Genomic DNA, 20261 nt, shown 5'->3' with positions numbered 1-20261 from the left:
TAACTGGAGTGCATCACAGTCACTTTGAGATTTGATGGTTTTGTAGATGATACTGTCGTCGGCAAACAGTCTGAGCTTACTGGATTGTAAGTATTCTGGTAGGTCGTTGATATATACCAAGAATAATACTGGGCCCATGACTGTGCCTTGAGGGACACCTGAGGTGACTGGAGCCAGGTCATATGACTCTACATCACCTGTTTGTGTTCTGTCATTCAAAAAGGCAGCGACCCAGTTGAGCGTTTCTTTTTGAATACCATAATATTTAAGTTTGTATAGAAGTCTTTTATGAGGGACCTTGTCAAATGCTTTGGCAAAATCCATTATAATTAAGTCTATTTGTGTGTTATTGTTGTTATTTGCTGCAAGCTCTTGTATGAATCAAATGAGTTGAGTCTCACATGATCGTGACTGACGGAAGCCATGCTGGAGGTCATACAGTATATTGTTCTTTTCAAGGTGGTTGATGATATGTTTGGTGATGATATGCTCCATAAGTTTACAGGAAATACATGTTAATGATATTGGGCGGTAATTTTCTTGCTTGTATTTTCCCCCTTTTTTAAATGCTGGTGCTACATTGGCGTGTTTCCAGTCTGTTGGTGTTATGCCAGTTTCAAATGACGTTTTAAAGATTAGTGTAAGAATTGGAGCTGTTTGATCTTTGAGTTCTTTTGATATTCTACCACTGATGTTGTCTGGGCCAGTTGCCTTATGAGGGTTTATGTTGTGTAGTAGTTTTTTGACACCAGGTAAAGATATTTCAAGTGGTGTTATCACAGGGTGTGAGCTAGGACCTTTGTCTGGAATGGTGTTATTTGATTCAGTTGTAAACACTGATTGGAACTGTGTGTTGAGGATGTCTGCCTTTTGCTTTGTGTATGCTATTAACTGCCCTTCTTTTTTCAAGGGAGCTACAACTAGTCAGAGACATATAATACATGTAACGTATTATATGACATTATATGTCTCTGATTTAGTATATACGCCAGACGCGCGTTTCCTCTACAAAAGACTCATCAGTGACGCTCGAATCCAAAAAAGTTAAAAAGGCCAAATAAAGTACGAAGTTGAATTAAGAGCATTGAGGACAAAAATTCCTAAAAGTTTTTCCAAATACAGCTAAGGTAATCTATGCCTGAGGTAGAAAAGCCTTACGGTATTTCCAAAAAATTCTAAAATTTGTAAACAGTAAATTTATAAATATAACCATATCAATGACAATTCATGTCAGCTCACAAAGTGCTGACTACTGGGCTTGTGATACCCTCGGGGAAATAAATCTCCGCCAGCAGTGGTATCGACCCAGTGGTCAAGTTGTAAATAAACTCATCATAGATACCAGGACTAAATTTAGTATATACGCCAGACGCGCGTTTCGTCTACAAAAGACTCACCAGTGACGCTCGAATCCAAAGAAGTTAAAAAGGCCAAATAAAGTACGAAGTTGAAGAGCATTGAGGACCAAAATTCCTAAAAGTTTTGCAAAATACAGCTAAGGTAATCTATGCCTGAGGTAGAAAAGCCTTAGTATTTCAAAAAATTCAAACATTTGTGAACAGTAAATTGGGCATTAGATGTCGAATTTTTCAATCCACGGTCACGGTGTATTATACAAGAAATTTGTATTGTACCAATCATGAATTGCATGTCTCTGTTTAAAAGTTTTCGTATTATGATCATACGAAAACTTTTTAACAGAGACAATATATGTGTATCAAATATTCTTGAGATCAAATATATACAGTATCAGAGACATACAAGTCTAAATTTAATGTTTCATTTTTCATTCAATATATAAAAATGTTTTTTTTTCTGTTACAAATCATGATGAATTGTATCATTTGTACATGTCATGCTGCACACCAAGGGCCCTTGATTGGAATAGAAATATTCTTATTCTTATATATTCTTATTCTTATATATTCTTATTCTGATCTATTATTATTATTATTATTATTATTATTATTATTATTATTATTATTATTATTATTATTATTATATCATATGTCTCTGATGTTAATTGTTGATTTGCCTCGGCTTTTATATGAATACTACTGATTTGTGGATTGAATCTGACAGCGGCAACTTTGTTTCACTTTCAATATTGATATTCTTTTCCTATAATATCCAAACACGCCTAGTTGGTGTGTACCCGTCTCTAGCTACGAACATCACATGGATATACGGATGATTAGGTCGAATTGTTCACTTGCAAATGAAGGAATTCACCAGTGATGTTTCTTAGCTGTTTTTGATAAAATTGAACCAAACTGGCTGCTCAATAAAGCAAATGGTTGTGATGTATATTTGAATAATGCCGAATAAAATTATGTTTTTCCATTTTACTTGAGAGTTTATATACATTGTATATGATATAAGAAAACAAAAGTTTAAAATCATGAAAGCTGGGGCATAAGTTACGCCGGAGATACAGAACAACAAATATGATTTTGTTTTTTGTAAAATCATTTTTGAAAGTGGAATAGTCAAACAACCATTTGCTTTATTGAGCAGCCAGTTTGGTTCAATTTTATCAAAAAATTCATATTGGGGTGTACCTGAGAAGGAGAAATGTATATATTTATGTCCTGGTATTGTGTAGTTCAGGATGTTCAAATTGTATATATATAAATGTATACTAGACTATTGTTGTTTCTTTTTGTTATTATCTTATTTATATCTTATATTGTCACTATGCTCCTGGTGTACCCATTTACAGCTGATTTCAATATGTGTGTAGGCAAAGGTAATATCTTTGGTTAGCTTGCTTGCTAGCTAAACCGTGAAGTCATTGTTAGCTTAGGTAAACTACCCTCGTTTAAGAGTAGATTAGTCCGACATATAACCTATCTATCTGTCTGTATGACTAGACTACTTTGAAAAGAGAGATGTTATGAACATAAACATCTTCTTTTTCTTCTTCTATATAAAATCTAATAATAAGATTGAAACTATAAAACACCAAGAAATCGTAAAGAACATAACATCATCAAATATGTAGATATAATTACTTGAAGGCAATGGTTATTTTGCCAGCTCCGGCAAGATACCTCTTAAGTGCCATTTAACTGTGTCCTGCAAAATAGCCTCATTAAAAGTAGCGTTATTTAGCCGGCTGCGGCAACATATAGCTATTTACTTAGAGTTTAACTATTTTGCCGGATTTTTCGGCATAATAATTACGGATATAAATAAATTTAGAAGATGTTGACTGACTGACTATTCTGCAAGTTTCTGTGCTGCTTGCCTTATAAGATTTTTGCATCCATCCGGCCGTAAATGTAAATAGCTACATGATAAAAACGAAGATAAATGAACATGCAATGATGAAACAACTTGACTAATTAAGCAGTGGATACAGTTTTCTGATCTTTGTGCCATAAACATAACAGTACTGTAATGCACCATAACTTAAATAAAAGGTTTCAGCGAAAAGGTCTGTACTTTTATTGTTATGAATATCATTTGATCGGTCTATTGTCATAACTATATTCTGTTGATTTTCAAGTTGCTATTCATCATTTGAATTTGAAACTTCGACAAAGCCTGTACTTCCGAAAGAGGAATTTCTTTATATGTTTGCTGTTTGTAACCACATCAATGGCAATGATAGTGCCAAAGATTGATAAAATGACAGATATTGCAACCGTTCCAATCGATACTGCTGATATTCTGCTTTCATAGACACTAATCAAAGACCTTTTGTAATCTGAAATACAGAATAATACGTGAAATAAAAATATAAAGTGTATGCATCCGAATCGCCTTTCTAGATTTAATGTAATTAGGAATAGAAACCTAAAGGTTTGAAAGCCAGGGATGCATAAAATTTAAATACTCGGTGCATAAGTCATACTATTAAGTTACTGGCGCAACGTTAGAAATTGCTACTACCACGAAAAAGTAGCGCTTAAGTAAATATTTGATAAGGAAATTTTCTTAGAAATGTTGAAATGAATATTTCAAATTATATATGAAAATAAAGATTGCTTCTTAAATTTTCACATTATGAAAGAGAAAGAATAAAAATATAATATTCACAGGCTTCGCAAGACACAGATTATAAGAGGAAAACGTTAAATGGGCGTTTGATACGGTGCTTTTTGTCCGCAATTCGCTTTTTGTCCGCTTTTGCTTTTTGTCCGATTATTTTGCTTTTTGTCCGAAACTTTTGCTTTTTGTCCGTTGCTTTTTGTCCGTTTTGCCTTTTGTCCGATTATTTTGCTTTTTGTCCGAAACTTTTGCTTTTTGTCCGTTGCTTTTTGTCCGTTTTGCCTTTTGTCCGATTATTTTGCTTTTTGTCCGAAACTTTTGCTTTTTGTCCGTTGCTTTTTGTCCGTTTTGCTTTTTGTCCGATAATTTTGCTTTATGTCCGATATAAAATGTGTATATTTTTGGCAGGTTTCATTTTGAACTTCAAAATACCATGTCCTTTTAGGAGTTAAATACAGACCATACTCACATTATAAATGATTTGTACATGAAATTTCATGTCTTTTACAATATATCGCATTACCTCTAAAATGGCTCGAAGCACTAATATCCTAGACCCGTAGGTGTTGGTCAACAGAGGGCAAGGAGAATACTCTTGTATATCCCTAAGTCTAAAAAACAACTATTGAAAGCTGGCTAAACTAAGACATACTCCAGGTAGGCCATTATACCAGAAGAAGAGGTAGTCAAACCCTTATAAATGGCTTATAGCACTTATGTCCTGGATCTACACGAGTTTATCAGCAACGAATTAAAAGGGGCATGAGTTTCGCCGGTATATCACGAAGTAAAAATAGACCTCATTATTGCCAGCTCTTCAAACTAAGAGATTCTCAACGTTGGCCATTATACCAGAGGTATAGGTAGACAGTGCCTCTTAAATGGTCCATGGGCCATGGCACTTATGTCCTCGACCCGTACGAGTTGGTCAGAAGAGGGTAAGGGGAATACTCTAGTATATCACACAGTCCACCAAAAATAGTGACGGCTGCCCAAACTAAGACATTTTTAGGTGCGCCCTTATACTAGATGTTGGAGTAGTCATTCTCTTAAAAATGGCTCATAGCACTTATGCTATAGACCCGAACGAGTTTGTCAACAATGAGTTAAAAGGGGGATGAATTAGCCCGGTATATAACGAAGTTGAAATAAACTGTTGCCCGCTGGCTAAACTAAGAAATTATCCACGCGGGCCTTAATATGAGAGGTAGAGGAAGGGATTGCCTCTATAAAATGACCATGAGCACGTATGACCTAGACCCGTACGAGTTAGTCAGCAAAGTGTAAGGTTGGTACCCTAGTATATAATAAAGTCGAACTAAACTATTGCTGGATGGCTAAGAGATTCTCCGCGTGGGCCATGATACCAGAGGTAGAAGTTGTCATTGCCTCTAAAATGGCCTAAATCACTTATTCCCTAGAGAAGTACGCGGTATCATCAAAGGGTTTAAAAGGGAGTTGGAACCTCTGTTTACAAAGAAGTCGAAATAAATTATTGCCGGCTTGCTTAATACGAGATTCTCCAAGTTGGCCATTAATCCTAGGTTAAATGTGTGCATTGCCTTTTAAATGGCTGATAAAACTAACGCCCTAGACCTGTACGAGTTTGTCAGCAAAAGGTTAAAGGGGGGATGCGATGCCTCTTTTTACAACGAAAATATAAATTAAACCGACTGGCTTAACTAAGAGATTCTATACGCGGGGTATTATATCAGAGGATGAGGTATGCATTACCTCTAACATAGCCATAACACGTATGTCCCAGACCCGTGTAAGTTAATTAGCAAAGGGTAAGGGGGGTACCTAAGTATATCACAAAGTCGAAATAAACTATTGCTGGCTGGCTAAACGAAGAGATTCTCCACATGGGCCATGATACCAGAGGTAGAAGTGGCCATAGCCTCAAAAATGGCCACTTATGCCGTAGACCCGTACCAGTGCTTCATCAAAGTGTTAAAAGGGGGAGGTGGTATCTATGTTTACAACGAAGTCGAAATGAATTATTGCCGGCTGGCCAAACAAAGAAATTCTCAACATAGGCCATTATAACAAAGGTAGTGGTGGACATTGCATCTAAAATGGCCCATACTTCTTATTCCATTGATCTGTACGAGTTTGTCAGCAAAGGGTAAGGAGGGTACCCTGGTATATAACAAAGTCGAAATAAACTATTGCCGGATGGCCAAAAATAAAAGATGATCCACGTTTATCATGATACCAGAGGTAGAGGTGGGCCTTGCCTTTAAAATGGTTTATAGCACTTATGCCAGCAAAAGGAAAGGAGGGTATTCTAGTATATCGCAAAGTCGTTATGAAATATTGCCGGCTGTTCAAACTACGAGATTCACCACATGGGCCATGCTACCAGAGGTATAGGTGGTCATTGCCTTTAAAATAGCCTATAGCACTTATATGGCATATACCCGTACGAGTTTGTCAGTAAAGAGCTAAAATGAGGCGGTGGTACCTCTGTTCACATTGAAGTCAAAATAACTGTAGCCGGTAGGCCAAACTCCGGGATTCTCTACGTGGATCATTATACCAGAGGTAGAGGTTTATTTCGACTTCGTTGTAAACAAAGGTAACACCTTTTATTTTTAACCCCTTGCAGGCAAAATCGTACAGGTCTTTGGAATTAGTGTTATATGCCATTTTAAAGGCAATTACCATATCTATCTCTGGTAAAATGGCCTACGTGGAGAACCTCTTAGTTTGGCCAGCCGGCAATACTTTATTTCGACTTTGTTGTAAACAGAGGTACCATCTCCCCCTTTTGATTCATTATTGTCAAACTCGTACGGGTCTAGGGCATAAGTGCTATAAGAAATTTGTATGGCAATGCCCTCCTCTATCTCTGGTAAAATGGCCTACGTGGAGAATCTTTTAGTTTGGCCAGCCGGCAATTATTAAAGTGTATTTCGACTTCGTTGCAAACAGAGGTACCACCTTACCCTTTTAATTCATTGTTGTCAAACTCGTACGGGTCTTGGGCCTAAGTGATCTGTGCCTTTTTTAAGGCAATGCCTACTTCTACCTCTGGCATCATACCCCACGTGGAGAATCTCTTGGCCAGCCGGCAATTGTTTATTTCGACTTTTTTATATACCAAGGTACTTCCCTAACCCTTTACTGACTTACTCGCTGGCTTATCCCTTATTGTAAGTAAGTAAGTTCAATAAATATAAGACTATATGCCAGGTCTTTCTGACAACCAATTACAAACAAATTGGGGTTTATCTAATGAGGCTTTTCCCAGGATGCAATTGCTCGTAGACTGTTTACAGTTGACCAAATAATCCACAAATTCCGCAAAAGGATCTTTTAATTATAGGCCATGTCCATTTAGACATTAAGCAACAAAAGCCCAGCATGACCGATGCATTTGTCTTTAACATCTCCGATATTGATTCCGCGTGGCCTTCCAATTGACATGAGTGTCCATTGGTGTTCATTGTTAAACCTTTGGAGCTATATCAGTTTGTGTGGAAATTAAGAGCACGATGACCTTCCCTTGGTGATAACAACATGACCAACAACCATATCGTGTGTTACCAAAAGCCGTCAGCGATAGTCACACCGACAATTTGCTACCTTCGTGGACAAAAGCCTGGCTTTTCGCTGGATCCTAATTAACATCTAGTGTTGTCACTACCATTTGCTGTAGAGATTTTGTTGCACAACATAACAGAAACATTCTTTGTAAATACTCTATGTTGATATTTTGACATTTGGATGGTTCATATACCAATTGTAGCCGAAAAATGATAATGAAACATTTCTGTTTAATATCGATCTATTGTTGGAATTGTAAATTTTCATATTCAATTTTTGTTTGTTTAAAGATGACCATTTTAAATAAAGATTTTAATTTGTTTAAAAGCAAGTGTTAGACTTGTGCTTTTATTGCCACTCAGTTCATATAACCTGTCATTTTAGTCGAGCCTGTAACTTTTGTTGCAGAAAGCTCGACATATGAATAGTGATCCGGCGGCGGCGGCGGCGTAAGTTAACTTCTGAAAAGCTTAATATTTTAGAAGGTGGAAGAATTGGATGCTTCATACTCTGTATATAGATGCCTCATGTTACTAAGTTTCTGTCAGTCACATGTCCAATGTCCTTGACCTCATTTACATGGTTCAGTGATCACTTGAAAAAAAAGTTCAGAATTTTTGTAACTTTTTGTAATGTTGAATTCTCTCTTATTATAAGTAATAGGATAACTATATTTGGTATGTGCGTACCTTGCAAGGTACTCATGCCCGTCAGACAGTTTTCACTTGACCTCGACTTCATTTCGTGGATCAGTGAACAAAGGTTAGAATAAGTTTTGGTGGTCAAGTCCACATCTCAGATACTATAAGCAACAGGGCTAATATATTCGGTGTATGGAAGGACTGTAAGGTGTACATGTCCAACTGGCAGGTGTCATCTGACCTTGACCTCATTTTCACGGTTCAGTGGTTATAGTTAATTTTTTCTGTCTTGGTCTGTTTTTCTCATACTTTATGCAATGAGTCTACAATATTTGTTGTATGGAATGATTGTAAGGTGCACATGTCTAGCGGGAAGATATCATCTGACCTTGACCTCATTTTCATGGTTCAGTGGTCAAAGTTCAGTTTTTGAGTTTTGGTCTTTTTATCTAATATTATATGCCAAAGGTCACTATATTTGGTGCATGAAAATATCTTATGATCTATATATAAGTCTCCCAGGTTTTATTTGACCATGACCTCAATTTCACGGTTCATTGCACAGTGTTATGTTTTTGTGTTTTGGTCTGTTTTTCTTAAACTATAAGTAATAGGTCAAGTATATTTGTTGTATCGAAGAATTGTTAGCTGTTCATGTCTGCCTGGTATGGTTCGTCTGATCTTTACCTCATTTTCATAATTCATTTGGTCTTTGTTTAGCTATCTTGGTTAATGTTATGTTTATGTGGCAGTTGTAATAAATCTTTATACTTAGTAAAATTGAGAATGGAAATGGGGAATGTGTCAAAGAGACAACAACCCGCCCAAATAAAAAACAACAGCAGAGGGTCACCAACAGGTCTTCAGTGTAGCGAGAAATTCCCGCACCCGGAGGCGTCCTTCAGCTGGCCCCTAAACAAATATATACTAGTCCAGTGATAATGAACGCCATACTAATTTCCAAATTGTACACAAGAAACTAAAATTAAAATAATACAAGACTAACAAAGGCCAGAGGCTCCTGACTTGGGACAGGCGCAAAAATGCGGCGGGGTTAAACATGTTTGTGAGATCTCAACCCTCCCCCTATACCTCTAACCAATGTAGTAAAGTAAACGCATAACAATACGCACATTAAAATTCAGTTCAAGAGAAATCCGAGTCTGATGTCAGAAGATGTAACCAAAGAAAATAAACAAAATGACAATAATACATAAATAACAACAGACTACTAGCAGTTAACTGACATGCCAGCTCCAGACTTCAACTAAACTGACTGAAAGATTATGATTTCATCATATGAACATCAGGCACAATCCTTCCCGTTAGGGGTTTAGTATCATACCATCATAACATATATGAGAAGAACATAACCCGTGTCATGCCAACAACTGTTTTTAGAATAAATGTGTTTAGTTCCGATGCAAAGATCTTATCAATGACTCAATATTAACGCCAAAATATGCAATCTTTAATGACTTGACAACAGTATCGTAATTATATCCCTTCTTAATAAGTCTATTCAAAGGTTTTGTAAGTTTCTGAGGTGAATACTGACACCTTTGTGCTTTATAAAGAATATTACCATAAAAAATTGGATGTGAAATACCTGAACGTATTAAAAGTCTGCATGTTGAGCTATATTTACGAATAATGTCTTTATACCGATGATAAAATTTAGTAAATGTTTTTACTAGTTTGTGATATCGAAAACCCTGGTGTAATAATTTTTCAGTAATACATAAATTTCTCTCGTTAAAATCTAAAACATTGTTACATACACGAGCGAATCGTACAAGTTGAGATATATAAACACCGTAAGATGGTGACAAGGGAACGTCACCATCTAAAAAAGGATAATTAACGATAGGAAATGAAAAATCATCCCTTTTATCATAAATTTTAGTATTCAGCTTTCCATTAGTGATATAGATATCAAGATCGAGAAAAGGGCAGTGGTCATTGTTAGTATTAGCTTTATTTAAAGTAAGTTCAACAGGATAAATTTCATTAATATACATACTGAAGTCGTCATTATTGAGAGCCAAAATATCATCCAAATATCTAAAAGTATTGTTAAATTTGTTTATCAGATGTTGTTTCGATGGGTCTTTGCTTATTTTTGTCATGAATTGTAACTCATAACAATACAAAAACAGGGCTATCAACATAATATTAATGATGAGTAAAGTAGGCGAGACATTTCAGTGTGTGCACTCTTGTTTAAATGTGCTTATTTTATCCGAGTCCTGGACTGCATTCCAGGGGCTTTCATTCGTTTACTTTTGTGTAAATTTTATACAGATCAGTATCTTTTGAAATGTTTTACCAATATGTTAGCTGCATGTAACATCTTGAACATTCAGAACAGCAAAACAAAAATTTAGATTTCAGAAATAAATAGCCTTTAGTCATCGACGAATAGCCGATGATTTCAAGAGTTGTTTCCGTTAAAGGATGATTCCTTTTTTTGTGCAATACTTGCTCTTTCGGAGGCTCGAGGGTAATTTCAGCAAAAATTTTATCATTTTTGTTTTCATTACAAATTTTATTTATTACACTATTAGTTATAACTTTATGAATTGGCTCAAAAATCAACCCAAAATTTTTTTATATCACTGTAAAAGCTCCAAATTGTCTCCCTTTAGTGCAATAATGACATTTTGTTTTGGCATTAGAATTAAAATGTCTTTTTCAACTCATCGGTGACCTATAGATATTTTTCAAATATGCTTTACGTAAACTAAACAGTTGTAAAATTAAATCGATTTCTGTAATTTAGTTCTTTTTTTATTTCGATATATATATCTCTCTATTTCTCCTATTAGTTCAACTTAAAAAAAAGTACCTTAACAAAAATGGTTGCTTCTTTCGAGGGCAGATTGTGAGCTTAAGTGAACGATAACCCCATGTTTTTATTTGATTTTTCTATTTAGTATATGATAAAAGTTCATCTATAGAAAAACAAGCAAAATCCTACATGTATATTTAAAAAATATGGATTAATACCCTCCAGTCCCCTTAACGAGAGAAATCCATGTATCATTATCGAATTACTACATTTAATCATTGTCTAGTGCCCTAAAATGAGATTTTCCGAGACGCTGGGTTTGAAATGGGATACCCTATTTAATTTAAACAATATTTGCAATCTTTTCAAAAAGATGCAGATGGGAATTTTCGTTCCTTATGAAAGTGTTCGCAAGGAGTTAAATTATAAACTCCTTATATGATTATCAAAAAGCAACTATTAAGGACCCCCTTGGAATAAAGATCTTCCAAGACAACGTGTTCGAGAGTTTGAGTTTAATACATGACTTTTTCAAACTTAATGGACGGAGCAGGATTATCTTACTCTTCCAGTTAACCATACATCATCACAGTTGCATTGGTTCTTGTTGCTCAGATTTTAAATTTCAATTATTTCGTCCGAGACCACAATTGTCGTCCCTTGATTTTCGTTATTAGTCCCTAGTGATAACAGTGGGTTACTTGCCAATAATTTTTATACCCCTTCGGCTTCCAAATTTATTTCTCCTTGTTTAATGCCTCACATTGTAAGTAGGGGGGAGGGGGGGGGGGGTGAAATTACACTAAAAAAATTTGGGTCCATAATTTTACAGGAAAGTAGTGATTTGGTCCAGCTGAAAAAGGTTAAAAATAGCACTTCGGAAGCGGTCAAAAGATTTCAAGACACCCTAAACACAAAATTGTCCATATTTTGAGTTAGACGCGATGACGTTTTCTATAATTTTGATATAATTTGTCCCAAAATTAGTACAACACACTGTAAAAGTTTCATTGAGAAAGCGCAGGTCGGATTTTTTAAATTTTCATTTATGTTCTAAAAGAAATGCACTACGAATTAATTGTGTTCTCGGACCATTTGTTTTGTGGACTGTTGTGTATCTTGTTGTTTTTCATTCAGCTGCGGCTTTGTTGGTTTGTTTCAACCCTTTTTAGTGTGATTATCCTTTGGTACACTTTGCCTCTCTCTTATATATGATATCGCAATAATTATATATATGTAAGCGTTCATATACATTTATATGGATACAATATTGAATTAAAATAGATATAATAATTAGATGAGTGAAAAAAAGAAAATGAAGTAATAATTGTACGTGTGAGGAGTTGGCATTCTTATAAAAAAGAAGATGTGGTATTATTGCAAATGAGACAACTATCCACAAAAGACAAAAATGACACAGACATTAACAGCATTAGGTCACCGTACGGCCTTCAACAATGAGGAAAGCCCACACAGCATAGTCAGCTATAAAAGGCCCCGATAAGACAATGTAAAACAATTCAAACGAGAAAACTAACGGCCTTATTTATGTCAAAAAAATTAATGAAAAAACAAATATGTAACACATAAACAAACGACAACCACTGAATATACAGGCTCCTGACTTGGTACAGGCACATACATAAATAATGTGGCGAGGTTAAAGTCTTTTACACTAGAAATATTTTAGATCTTGTTATATAGACTAATTCTTATTCATTCTGGTCATAAGTTAGTCTGTCATCCTCAAACGTGTGAGCAATGGTGTACGTACACCAATTTGTAGAATACATGGGATATTCAAAGACTTAAACGAACGTTAAGTCTCAGAGGCATGACTTTTTATTAGTTGTTAGTGGCTTTGAAATAGCTGTCAGATAACTACGAGTACTCTCAGATCTGTTCATTGTGACTTTTTGTGTCGGGATGTATAAGTACCCGGCCACGTCCACTTGTATTTGTGTCTATCTGATGAGTTAAGCCTTTTTCAACTGATTTTTATAGTTCGTTCTTATGTTGTACTGATATACCACTGTCCCAGGTTAGGGGAGGGTTGGGATCCCGCTAATATGTTTAACTCCGGCACATTATTTAAATCTGTGCCTGTCCCAAGTCAGGAGCCTGTAATTCAGTGGTTGTCGTTTGTTTATGTGTTACATATTTGTTTTTCGTTCATTTTTTTACTTAAATAAGGCCGTTAGTTTTCTCGTTTGAATTGTTTTACATTGTCTTATCGGGGCCTTTATAGCTGACTATGCGGTATGGGCTTTGCTCATTGTTGAAGGTCGTACGGTGACCTATAGTTGTTAATGTTTGTGTCATTTTGGTCTTTTGTGGATAGTTGTCTCATTGGCAATCATACCACATCTTCTTTTTTATATGCTCGAAACTTTAGAATAGTTTAGAAATTTATCAAATCAAATAATCCTTGAGTGATGGTTTCGTTATTGAAATTCTAAATTGATGTTTAACCGCGCTAAATATTATATATGATAATCATACGAATAAGTCAGGAACGGAGTTTCAATCTGTAATTCAATAGTTGTTGTTTGTTTCTGTATTTGTTTGTCGTATAGTGTTTTGTAAATCAATGGTTTTCTCGCTTGAATAGTTTTATCATTATGTTAAATGGTGTCGGCGTTTGCTACATGTGGAAGTGCACACATTTACGACATGTTATTGCTTAAACGCACAGTTTCTTCTTCCCGCTAATAATATATAGTCACCATTTGCACTTATATGCGAATGGCCGATTGACAGTCGCTCCAAAATATTTTGCAACATTTCAGTTAAAAAAAAATTTTTTTAAGTCTGGTAATATTTTCGTCATATTTCCAACAACTTTATTTTTCTTAAACATTACAAATATTACAAATATAACAAACAAACAAACTTCATTTTTGGAACACTATCACAAAGTTTATGTAATACATGTGTAGCTATTTATTTAGATAAACTGTATTAATCCATACATTTCGGAATTATTTAGCAACTATATCCAAATGACGAGGAAGTTCGAGGTTATTCAAGTAATAAGATTAAGGAAACTTTGGTTAACACAACAGCATTTTCAACAAAGTAGTTTATTTTTGTTTGACAAACTCGAAAAGAGGGGGAAAAGTAATAAAATGGTTACTTAAGCATTTACTTAATTTCTATCACGAAATAAATGCGTTTAATATTTTAGATACAGATACAATATAGTGCATTCGTAAATGTAAAACACTTTTTAATAGAAAATTTAAAAGAGATACATCAACAGTGTTTATTTTAGAATTGCTCAAGTCTGTAGGGCTTATTCCCGATTGTCCCATTTTTATTTAAATTAAGAGCTCATATTGTCCCACATGAAAAGTTCTGACTGGTCCACATTATTTTATGAGGCGAAATGTTCTTATCCCTTGTTAGATTGTCTCTATGGTTTTGTTTCAGATATATAAGCCAAAATCTACATTTTATTCGATGCTCTTCTTTTAGACATTGCGGCCATCTTAATTATTGGGCGGGGTCATCGGATACTTTTTTTAAAGTAAATACCCTAAGGATGATTTTGGCCATGTTTGCTTTAATTTTGCCAGTAGTTTCAGAAGAGAAGATTTTTGTAAAAATTAATGACGACGACGAATAATGAGAAAATGAGAAAAGCTCCCTTAGTCCTATGGTCCAGGTGAGCTAAAAAGCAAAACGGACAAAAAGCAACGGACAAAAAGCAAAAGTGTCGGACAAAAAGCAAAATTATCGGACAAAAAGCAAAACGGACAAAAAGCAACGGACAAAAAGCAAAAGTATCGGACAAAAAGCAAAATTATCGGACAAAAAGCAAAACGGACAAAAAGCAACGGACAAAAAGCGAAAGTATCGGACAAAAAGCAAAATAATCGGACAAAAAGCAAAAGCGGACAAAAAGCAAATCGCGGACAAAAAGCACCGTATCAGGCGTTGTCCTATGTAACAAGCTTGAAGCATTAAACTCCAACAACTCGCGAAATGTTCACACAACTCTTCGAAGTTTTGCATGAATGTTCTATAACATGATATATTTCAGTACTGGTTTACATGGCCGTCTCAATGTCAAATTAGCATAGATATTTTGAAAAGAATATGTATAAATGACTGTCCCAGGGGAAATTTAGTTTGAAAACATTTCAGTTAAAAAAAAAATTTTGACACATAATTTATTAAATTGTAAGCACGATCGTTTTGTACTAAGTGTAAGCTCCAAAAGCTCAAATTAATGAATGAATTGAGCTACATATTCAATTCAAAACAATAGGTTTGTAATGTCTTGCGGTAATGTCCGAGTTAAACTTTCTTGCCTTCACAAAACTTTTACTGCCAAAAAACAGAGATTTGATTTCATGTAGATATTTCTCGGATTTGATTACTATACCAATGTATACCAATAAAAAGTGCTTTAAAAGTTGATGTTGTTACACCAAATTGTAATAAGATTACAGGGTTACCTATAAAAAAAATAAGGATTAATGAAAATGTCTTGCAAGGTTGTTCGTAAACATTATTTGACGTCGCCACAAGCGTAATATGGGACGACAGGAACTGCATTCGCGGGTTCCTTCCTCCACTTAATGTCCTACTTTCAACAAAAAGAAATGATGCACATATTACAAAAAAAAACCAAACACATCTGTAAGACGATCAAAAAGTTAAGAAAACTTCAGTGTCATAACTATAAGCCATTTAATTGTCTCTTCACGACTTGTTCCACTGCTTGAATAAAATCATATTCGGGTTGTTTATATAAATGCAGCAATATTCCCCCGAAAAACACACTATTACTAGAAGTAAAATGTAATATCTTCTGTAAATTATAAAATCATATTGGAATGGAATATCTCGGCATTTTATACTTTGTGTACTATACTTTGCATTTACCCAACAAGGAAAGCAGGAAAACCTCGATAGTGCTCGTTTCTGATTTAACGTTATTTTTCTGTTACACTGAATGGTAGCAATATCTGACGTTGCGTCGCTATATATAAAAACAAAAATGAAGAAAAAAATCAAAATGGTCATCTGACTGCTAGGTAAAGACAGATTCCAGCAATTAGTTAAGCGCTTTACATGTAACCATGATTTGTTGCTAGACGTTGATCATTGAAGAAGTGGGGTTCCGGGGGTTGGAACCTCCCTTTTTTTGCCGGAGAAATGCATTTGAACGGGGACATATAGTTGGACCCCCCCCCTTTTGTCCTGGGTTGGGACCCCCTTTTTAAAATGGTTGGATCCGCATCTTTGGGAATAAGAATGATATCAAAGTATGCATAATAAATCATAAAAACAAAATATATCTTATATTGATATAAAGGTAATTGAAATAAAGGTAATTTCCATGGTAATACTGCTGCGCCTGTCCCAAGTCAGGAGCCTGTGGCATTTGTTACTTTTTTATCTTTTTTTAATTTTAGTTCATTCATATGTTTTGTGACGTCCATTTTAACTAGATATAGGAAGATGTAGTATGAGTGCCTATGAGACAACTTTCCATCCAAATAACAATCTAAAAAAGTAAATCATTATAGGTCAATGTACGGCCTTCAACACAGAGCCTTGGCTCACACCGAACAACAAGCTATAAAGGGCCCCAAAATTACTAGTGTAAAACCATTCAAACGGGAAAACCAACGGGCTAATCTATATAAAAAAACGAGAAACGAGAAACACGTATACATTACATAAACAAACGACAAATACTGTACATCAGATTCCTGACTTACGACAGGTGCAAACATTTGCAGCGGGATTAAACATTTTAATGGTACCAAACCTTCTCCCTTTTTCTGAAACAATAGCATAACATCACAACATATAAAAACACACGATAAAATATCAATTAACAGGCTTAACTCAATTAAAAAACGTAAATTGATACACTATGAACGAATAAATTTGATCTGCGATATCTAAATGCAAATGCACAGTTAATAAAATATTAGAGACAAACGTTCAAGGCCAAAAAGCAAACAAACAAGTCCAAACAAAGCCATGGCAAGACACCACTGCGAAATATTTAACCCTTCGAAAATAATCCCTTTTGAAAAAAAAAATACGGTTTTAATCTTACAGGAACATGTTAATCTTGAATTTTTTACAAATGTAGTAAGAAGAAGTGAAAATTATAATATATTCCAAATAATCAAAGCTGGTATATAGACAAGATCCACATTAATATAAAATAACAAAAAAACATTATAAACAGTATATCAACATGTCGAATTAACAAGAAAATACGATTTGAGAGTACAATATTACCATAAAATTTAGGATGTGAAATACCATTTTTAATAAGTTTTCTACAGGTACAGCCAAATTTACTAATCAAATCTCTGTATCTTTGAAAGAATATAGTAAAAGATTTAGGTAATTTTTGGTTTCGAAATCCATGACACAACTTTTCCCCAGTGATGCATTGATTACGTTCGTTAAAATCTATGACATCAGAACACACACAGGAAAACATACACGTATGATGGAGCCAAAGGCACATCGCCGTCTAAAAAAGGAAAATTAACAATAGGAAATGAAAAATCGTCTCTTTTGTCGTAAATTTTAGTATGAAGTTGTATATATACAATTTTATTTAGGGTCCAGCTGAGAACCACCTCCAGGTGTGTGATTACCTCGCTGTGTTGAAGACCCATTGGTGGCTTTCGGCTGTTGTCTGTTCTTTGGTCGGGTTTTTGTCTCTTTGACATATTCCCCATTTCCATTCTCAATTTTATCGGATTGATTTAAAGACAAATCCTTCTATTCAGATCTACCAATAATATATTCTTTATATTTTATTTTTGATTTAGGCTTGCGAATTAACACTAACAAGTGGACACACCACATTTTATATGTAAACTATCACATTTATTCATTTAGTCTGCATACTTGTATATCAATTTGGGTATGAATCAACCAAACTATGTTACTCACGAGGAATTGTTAAAGTAACAAGGACAGTCCAGGAATAGGTTAAACACCGTCAACATGCTCATTGATATCATGTGATATTAAGTTCTCCCCTTACAAGTACTTACTTGAAGTTGACTTGTTTACTATTTGTTGTTATAATGCGATATTAAGTTCTCCCCTTACCAGTACTTACTTGAAGTTGACTTTGGGTCGACTTGTAAAACTTTTTTAAGTTTCTCTACTCTATCTTGTGTATTATTGATTTCTTCCTTTGCAGATGTATATACTATGTTGGTGGATTCTGTTGTTATTGTTGTTCTGCTCACATTCTCTTCATCATATTCGATGGTACACGGACCAACTGTAAATTTTTATAAGAAATTTGAGTATATAGGCAAGTATAATCATGTTTAGACTCAGTGTACATTCCAAAATGCATATAGAATAAATTTATATCCATGATCTTAATAATGTTAGGAAGTAAGGTCAAAGAGAAAATGTTCTAAATGCCGATAAATGTATATTTTTTTTTACAAATGCTGTGGATTGTTTTCGTCAATAAAATTTTACTTCATACAGTTATATAAGATTTTCATAATGATAAGTTGATAGATAGCATCATGCGAAATACAACTATAGTATTAATTGATTATTTTGCTTTTTGTACGTTTCTAAACACCAATCCGTCTTCTTTTTATGTATGTGTTGTTTATCAAGTACATTTCTCCGTCAATGTAAAAGTTAAATACAACATCGCGGCCGTAGTCAAATATGATACCGGTCTACAGTATCATATGGACAGCATATGTTCTAGTTGTTAAATATTTGACTAAGAGTTTTACTTGATACTTGATTGTGTTTTGTATACTACTGCTTGTTGTTGACGTTTTCAGTTTCATTTTTACTATGAGCTTGAATGTCACTTTCGCCTCTCTTTACCAGACTGGTTTCTCGGCTCTGAATGTTCTGATTATTAATTAGGACGAATATGAAGAAAATATACTAGACTAAGTGTAGTTTATTAAAGGTAGAGAATATTGCATGTACATATACATGAATACATTCATATCCAAATATAAACAGTGAACGAACTTCGTTTTCTATTGCATTATGACGTTGTAATTGATGAGTTTTATGTAGACGAAACGCTCGTCTGGCATACTGAATTATAATCGTGGTACCTTTGATAAATATTAGGACATAAACTAGTCATGTTCGACAGTGAACATTTTTTTAGAGTGTAACGTATTTACGTATTTTTAGATGAAAGCAATTACTAGTATTGATTTAACGCAACGTAGGCTTATCTTGATTGCCAATATGACCCAAAATGTTAACTAAAAACTAAATGCTAGTATGGCAAGTCGTTCTCGTCAAAACTATGTTTAAACCATTTTTCGAAAAATTTACACACTGAGAATTACAACAAAGCACACTGAGATTTAAAAACTTCAAAACGCACACTGAGAATTGAAAATTACACACTGAGAATTGAAAATTACACACTGAGAATTGAAAATTACACACTGAGAGTTGAAAATTACACACTGAAATTTCATAAAGACGCACTGAGATTACAAAAATGAAAAATGTACACTGAGAATTGAAAATTTTTAAATCTCAGTGTGTAATTTCGATTTCTCAGTGTATTATTTTAGGTTTTAGGTTTTTAAATCTCAGTGTGTATTTTTTTCGAAAAAAGTGTTTAAACATAGTTTTGACGAGAACGGCTTGCCATATGCTAGGAATAAAACGTTTTACAGTAATGTACTTACATTTGATATACATCTCTAGATTATCTACCTTTTTCTTCCGTGAATCTGTAACTAAAACACGCAAAAAAGAGTGGCCAAAATACACCAAAAGGACATAACTCATATATTAGTAAACAACAATCGTTCATTCTAAAGAAATCACTTGTGTTAAACTTAGAAAATAAAAGTAAAATAACAATGATACCACACTCCAAATCGGAAGGTCCTTTATCAAATAGCAAAATCAAAAGTTAAACAAATCAAACGGAAAACAATTGTTATATTCCTGATTTTGTATTAAAATGTTCTGTATTAAGTCAGAAAAATGGCAGTTTTTATCTTATGGTTCGTTTTTGCGTGTGTCGCATTGTCGTTTGTTTGTGTGTGTGTCACATTGTCGTATGTTTTTGTGTGTCACATTGTCGTTTGTTTTTTGTTGCAATTGTTCCTGTTTCTGTTGTTTCGTTAATTGTTTTCCTCTTATATTTGACGTGTTTCCCTTGGGTTTAGTTTGTAACCTTGATTTCTCTCAATCGATTTATGACTATCGAACAGCGGTATACTATTGCTGCAATTATTTGGCACAATAATTTTCTTGTGAGGACAATG

At 34.4% G+C, this 20261-nt stretch overlaps 1 protein-coding gene across 1 annotated transcript in view; it reads right to left on the bottom strand.

The window, feature by feature from the left end:
- Window positions 1-2654: 2654 nt before the first annotated feature.
- Window positions 2655-20261, bottom strand: part of LOC139500447 (uncharacterized) — a 32550-nt gene continuing 14943 nt past the window's right edge. The window contains exons 5-7 of the mRNA XM_071289184.1: window positions 19674-19724; window positions 18092-18259; window positions 2655-3712 (exon numbers count right to left, since the gene is read on the bottom strand). Coding sequence (XP_071145285.1) covers window positions 3522-3712; window positions 18092-18259; window positions 19674-19724 — 410 coding nt within the window. The 3' untranslated portion in view covers window positions 2655-3521. The remainder of the gene's footprint in view (window positions 3713-18091; window positions 18260-19673; window positions 19725-20261) is intronic.

Source organism: Mytilus edulis, chromosome 13 (assembly GCF_963676685.1).
Source record: "Mytilus edulis chromosome 13, xbMytEdul2.2, whole genome shotgun sequence".
Classification (NCBI taxonomy): Eukaryota; Metazoa; Mollusca; class Bivalvia; order Mytilida; family Mytilidae; genus Mytilus; species Mytilus edulis.
Note: the sequence above shows the minus strand (reverse complement) of the source record. Positions and strands in the feature narration are given on the sequence as shown.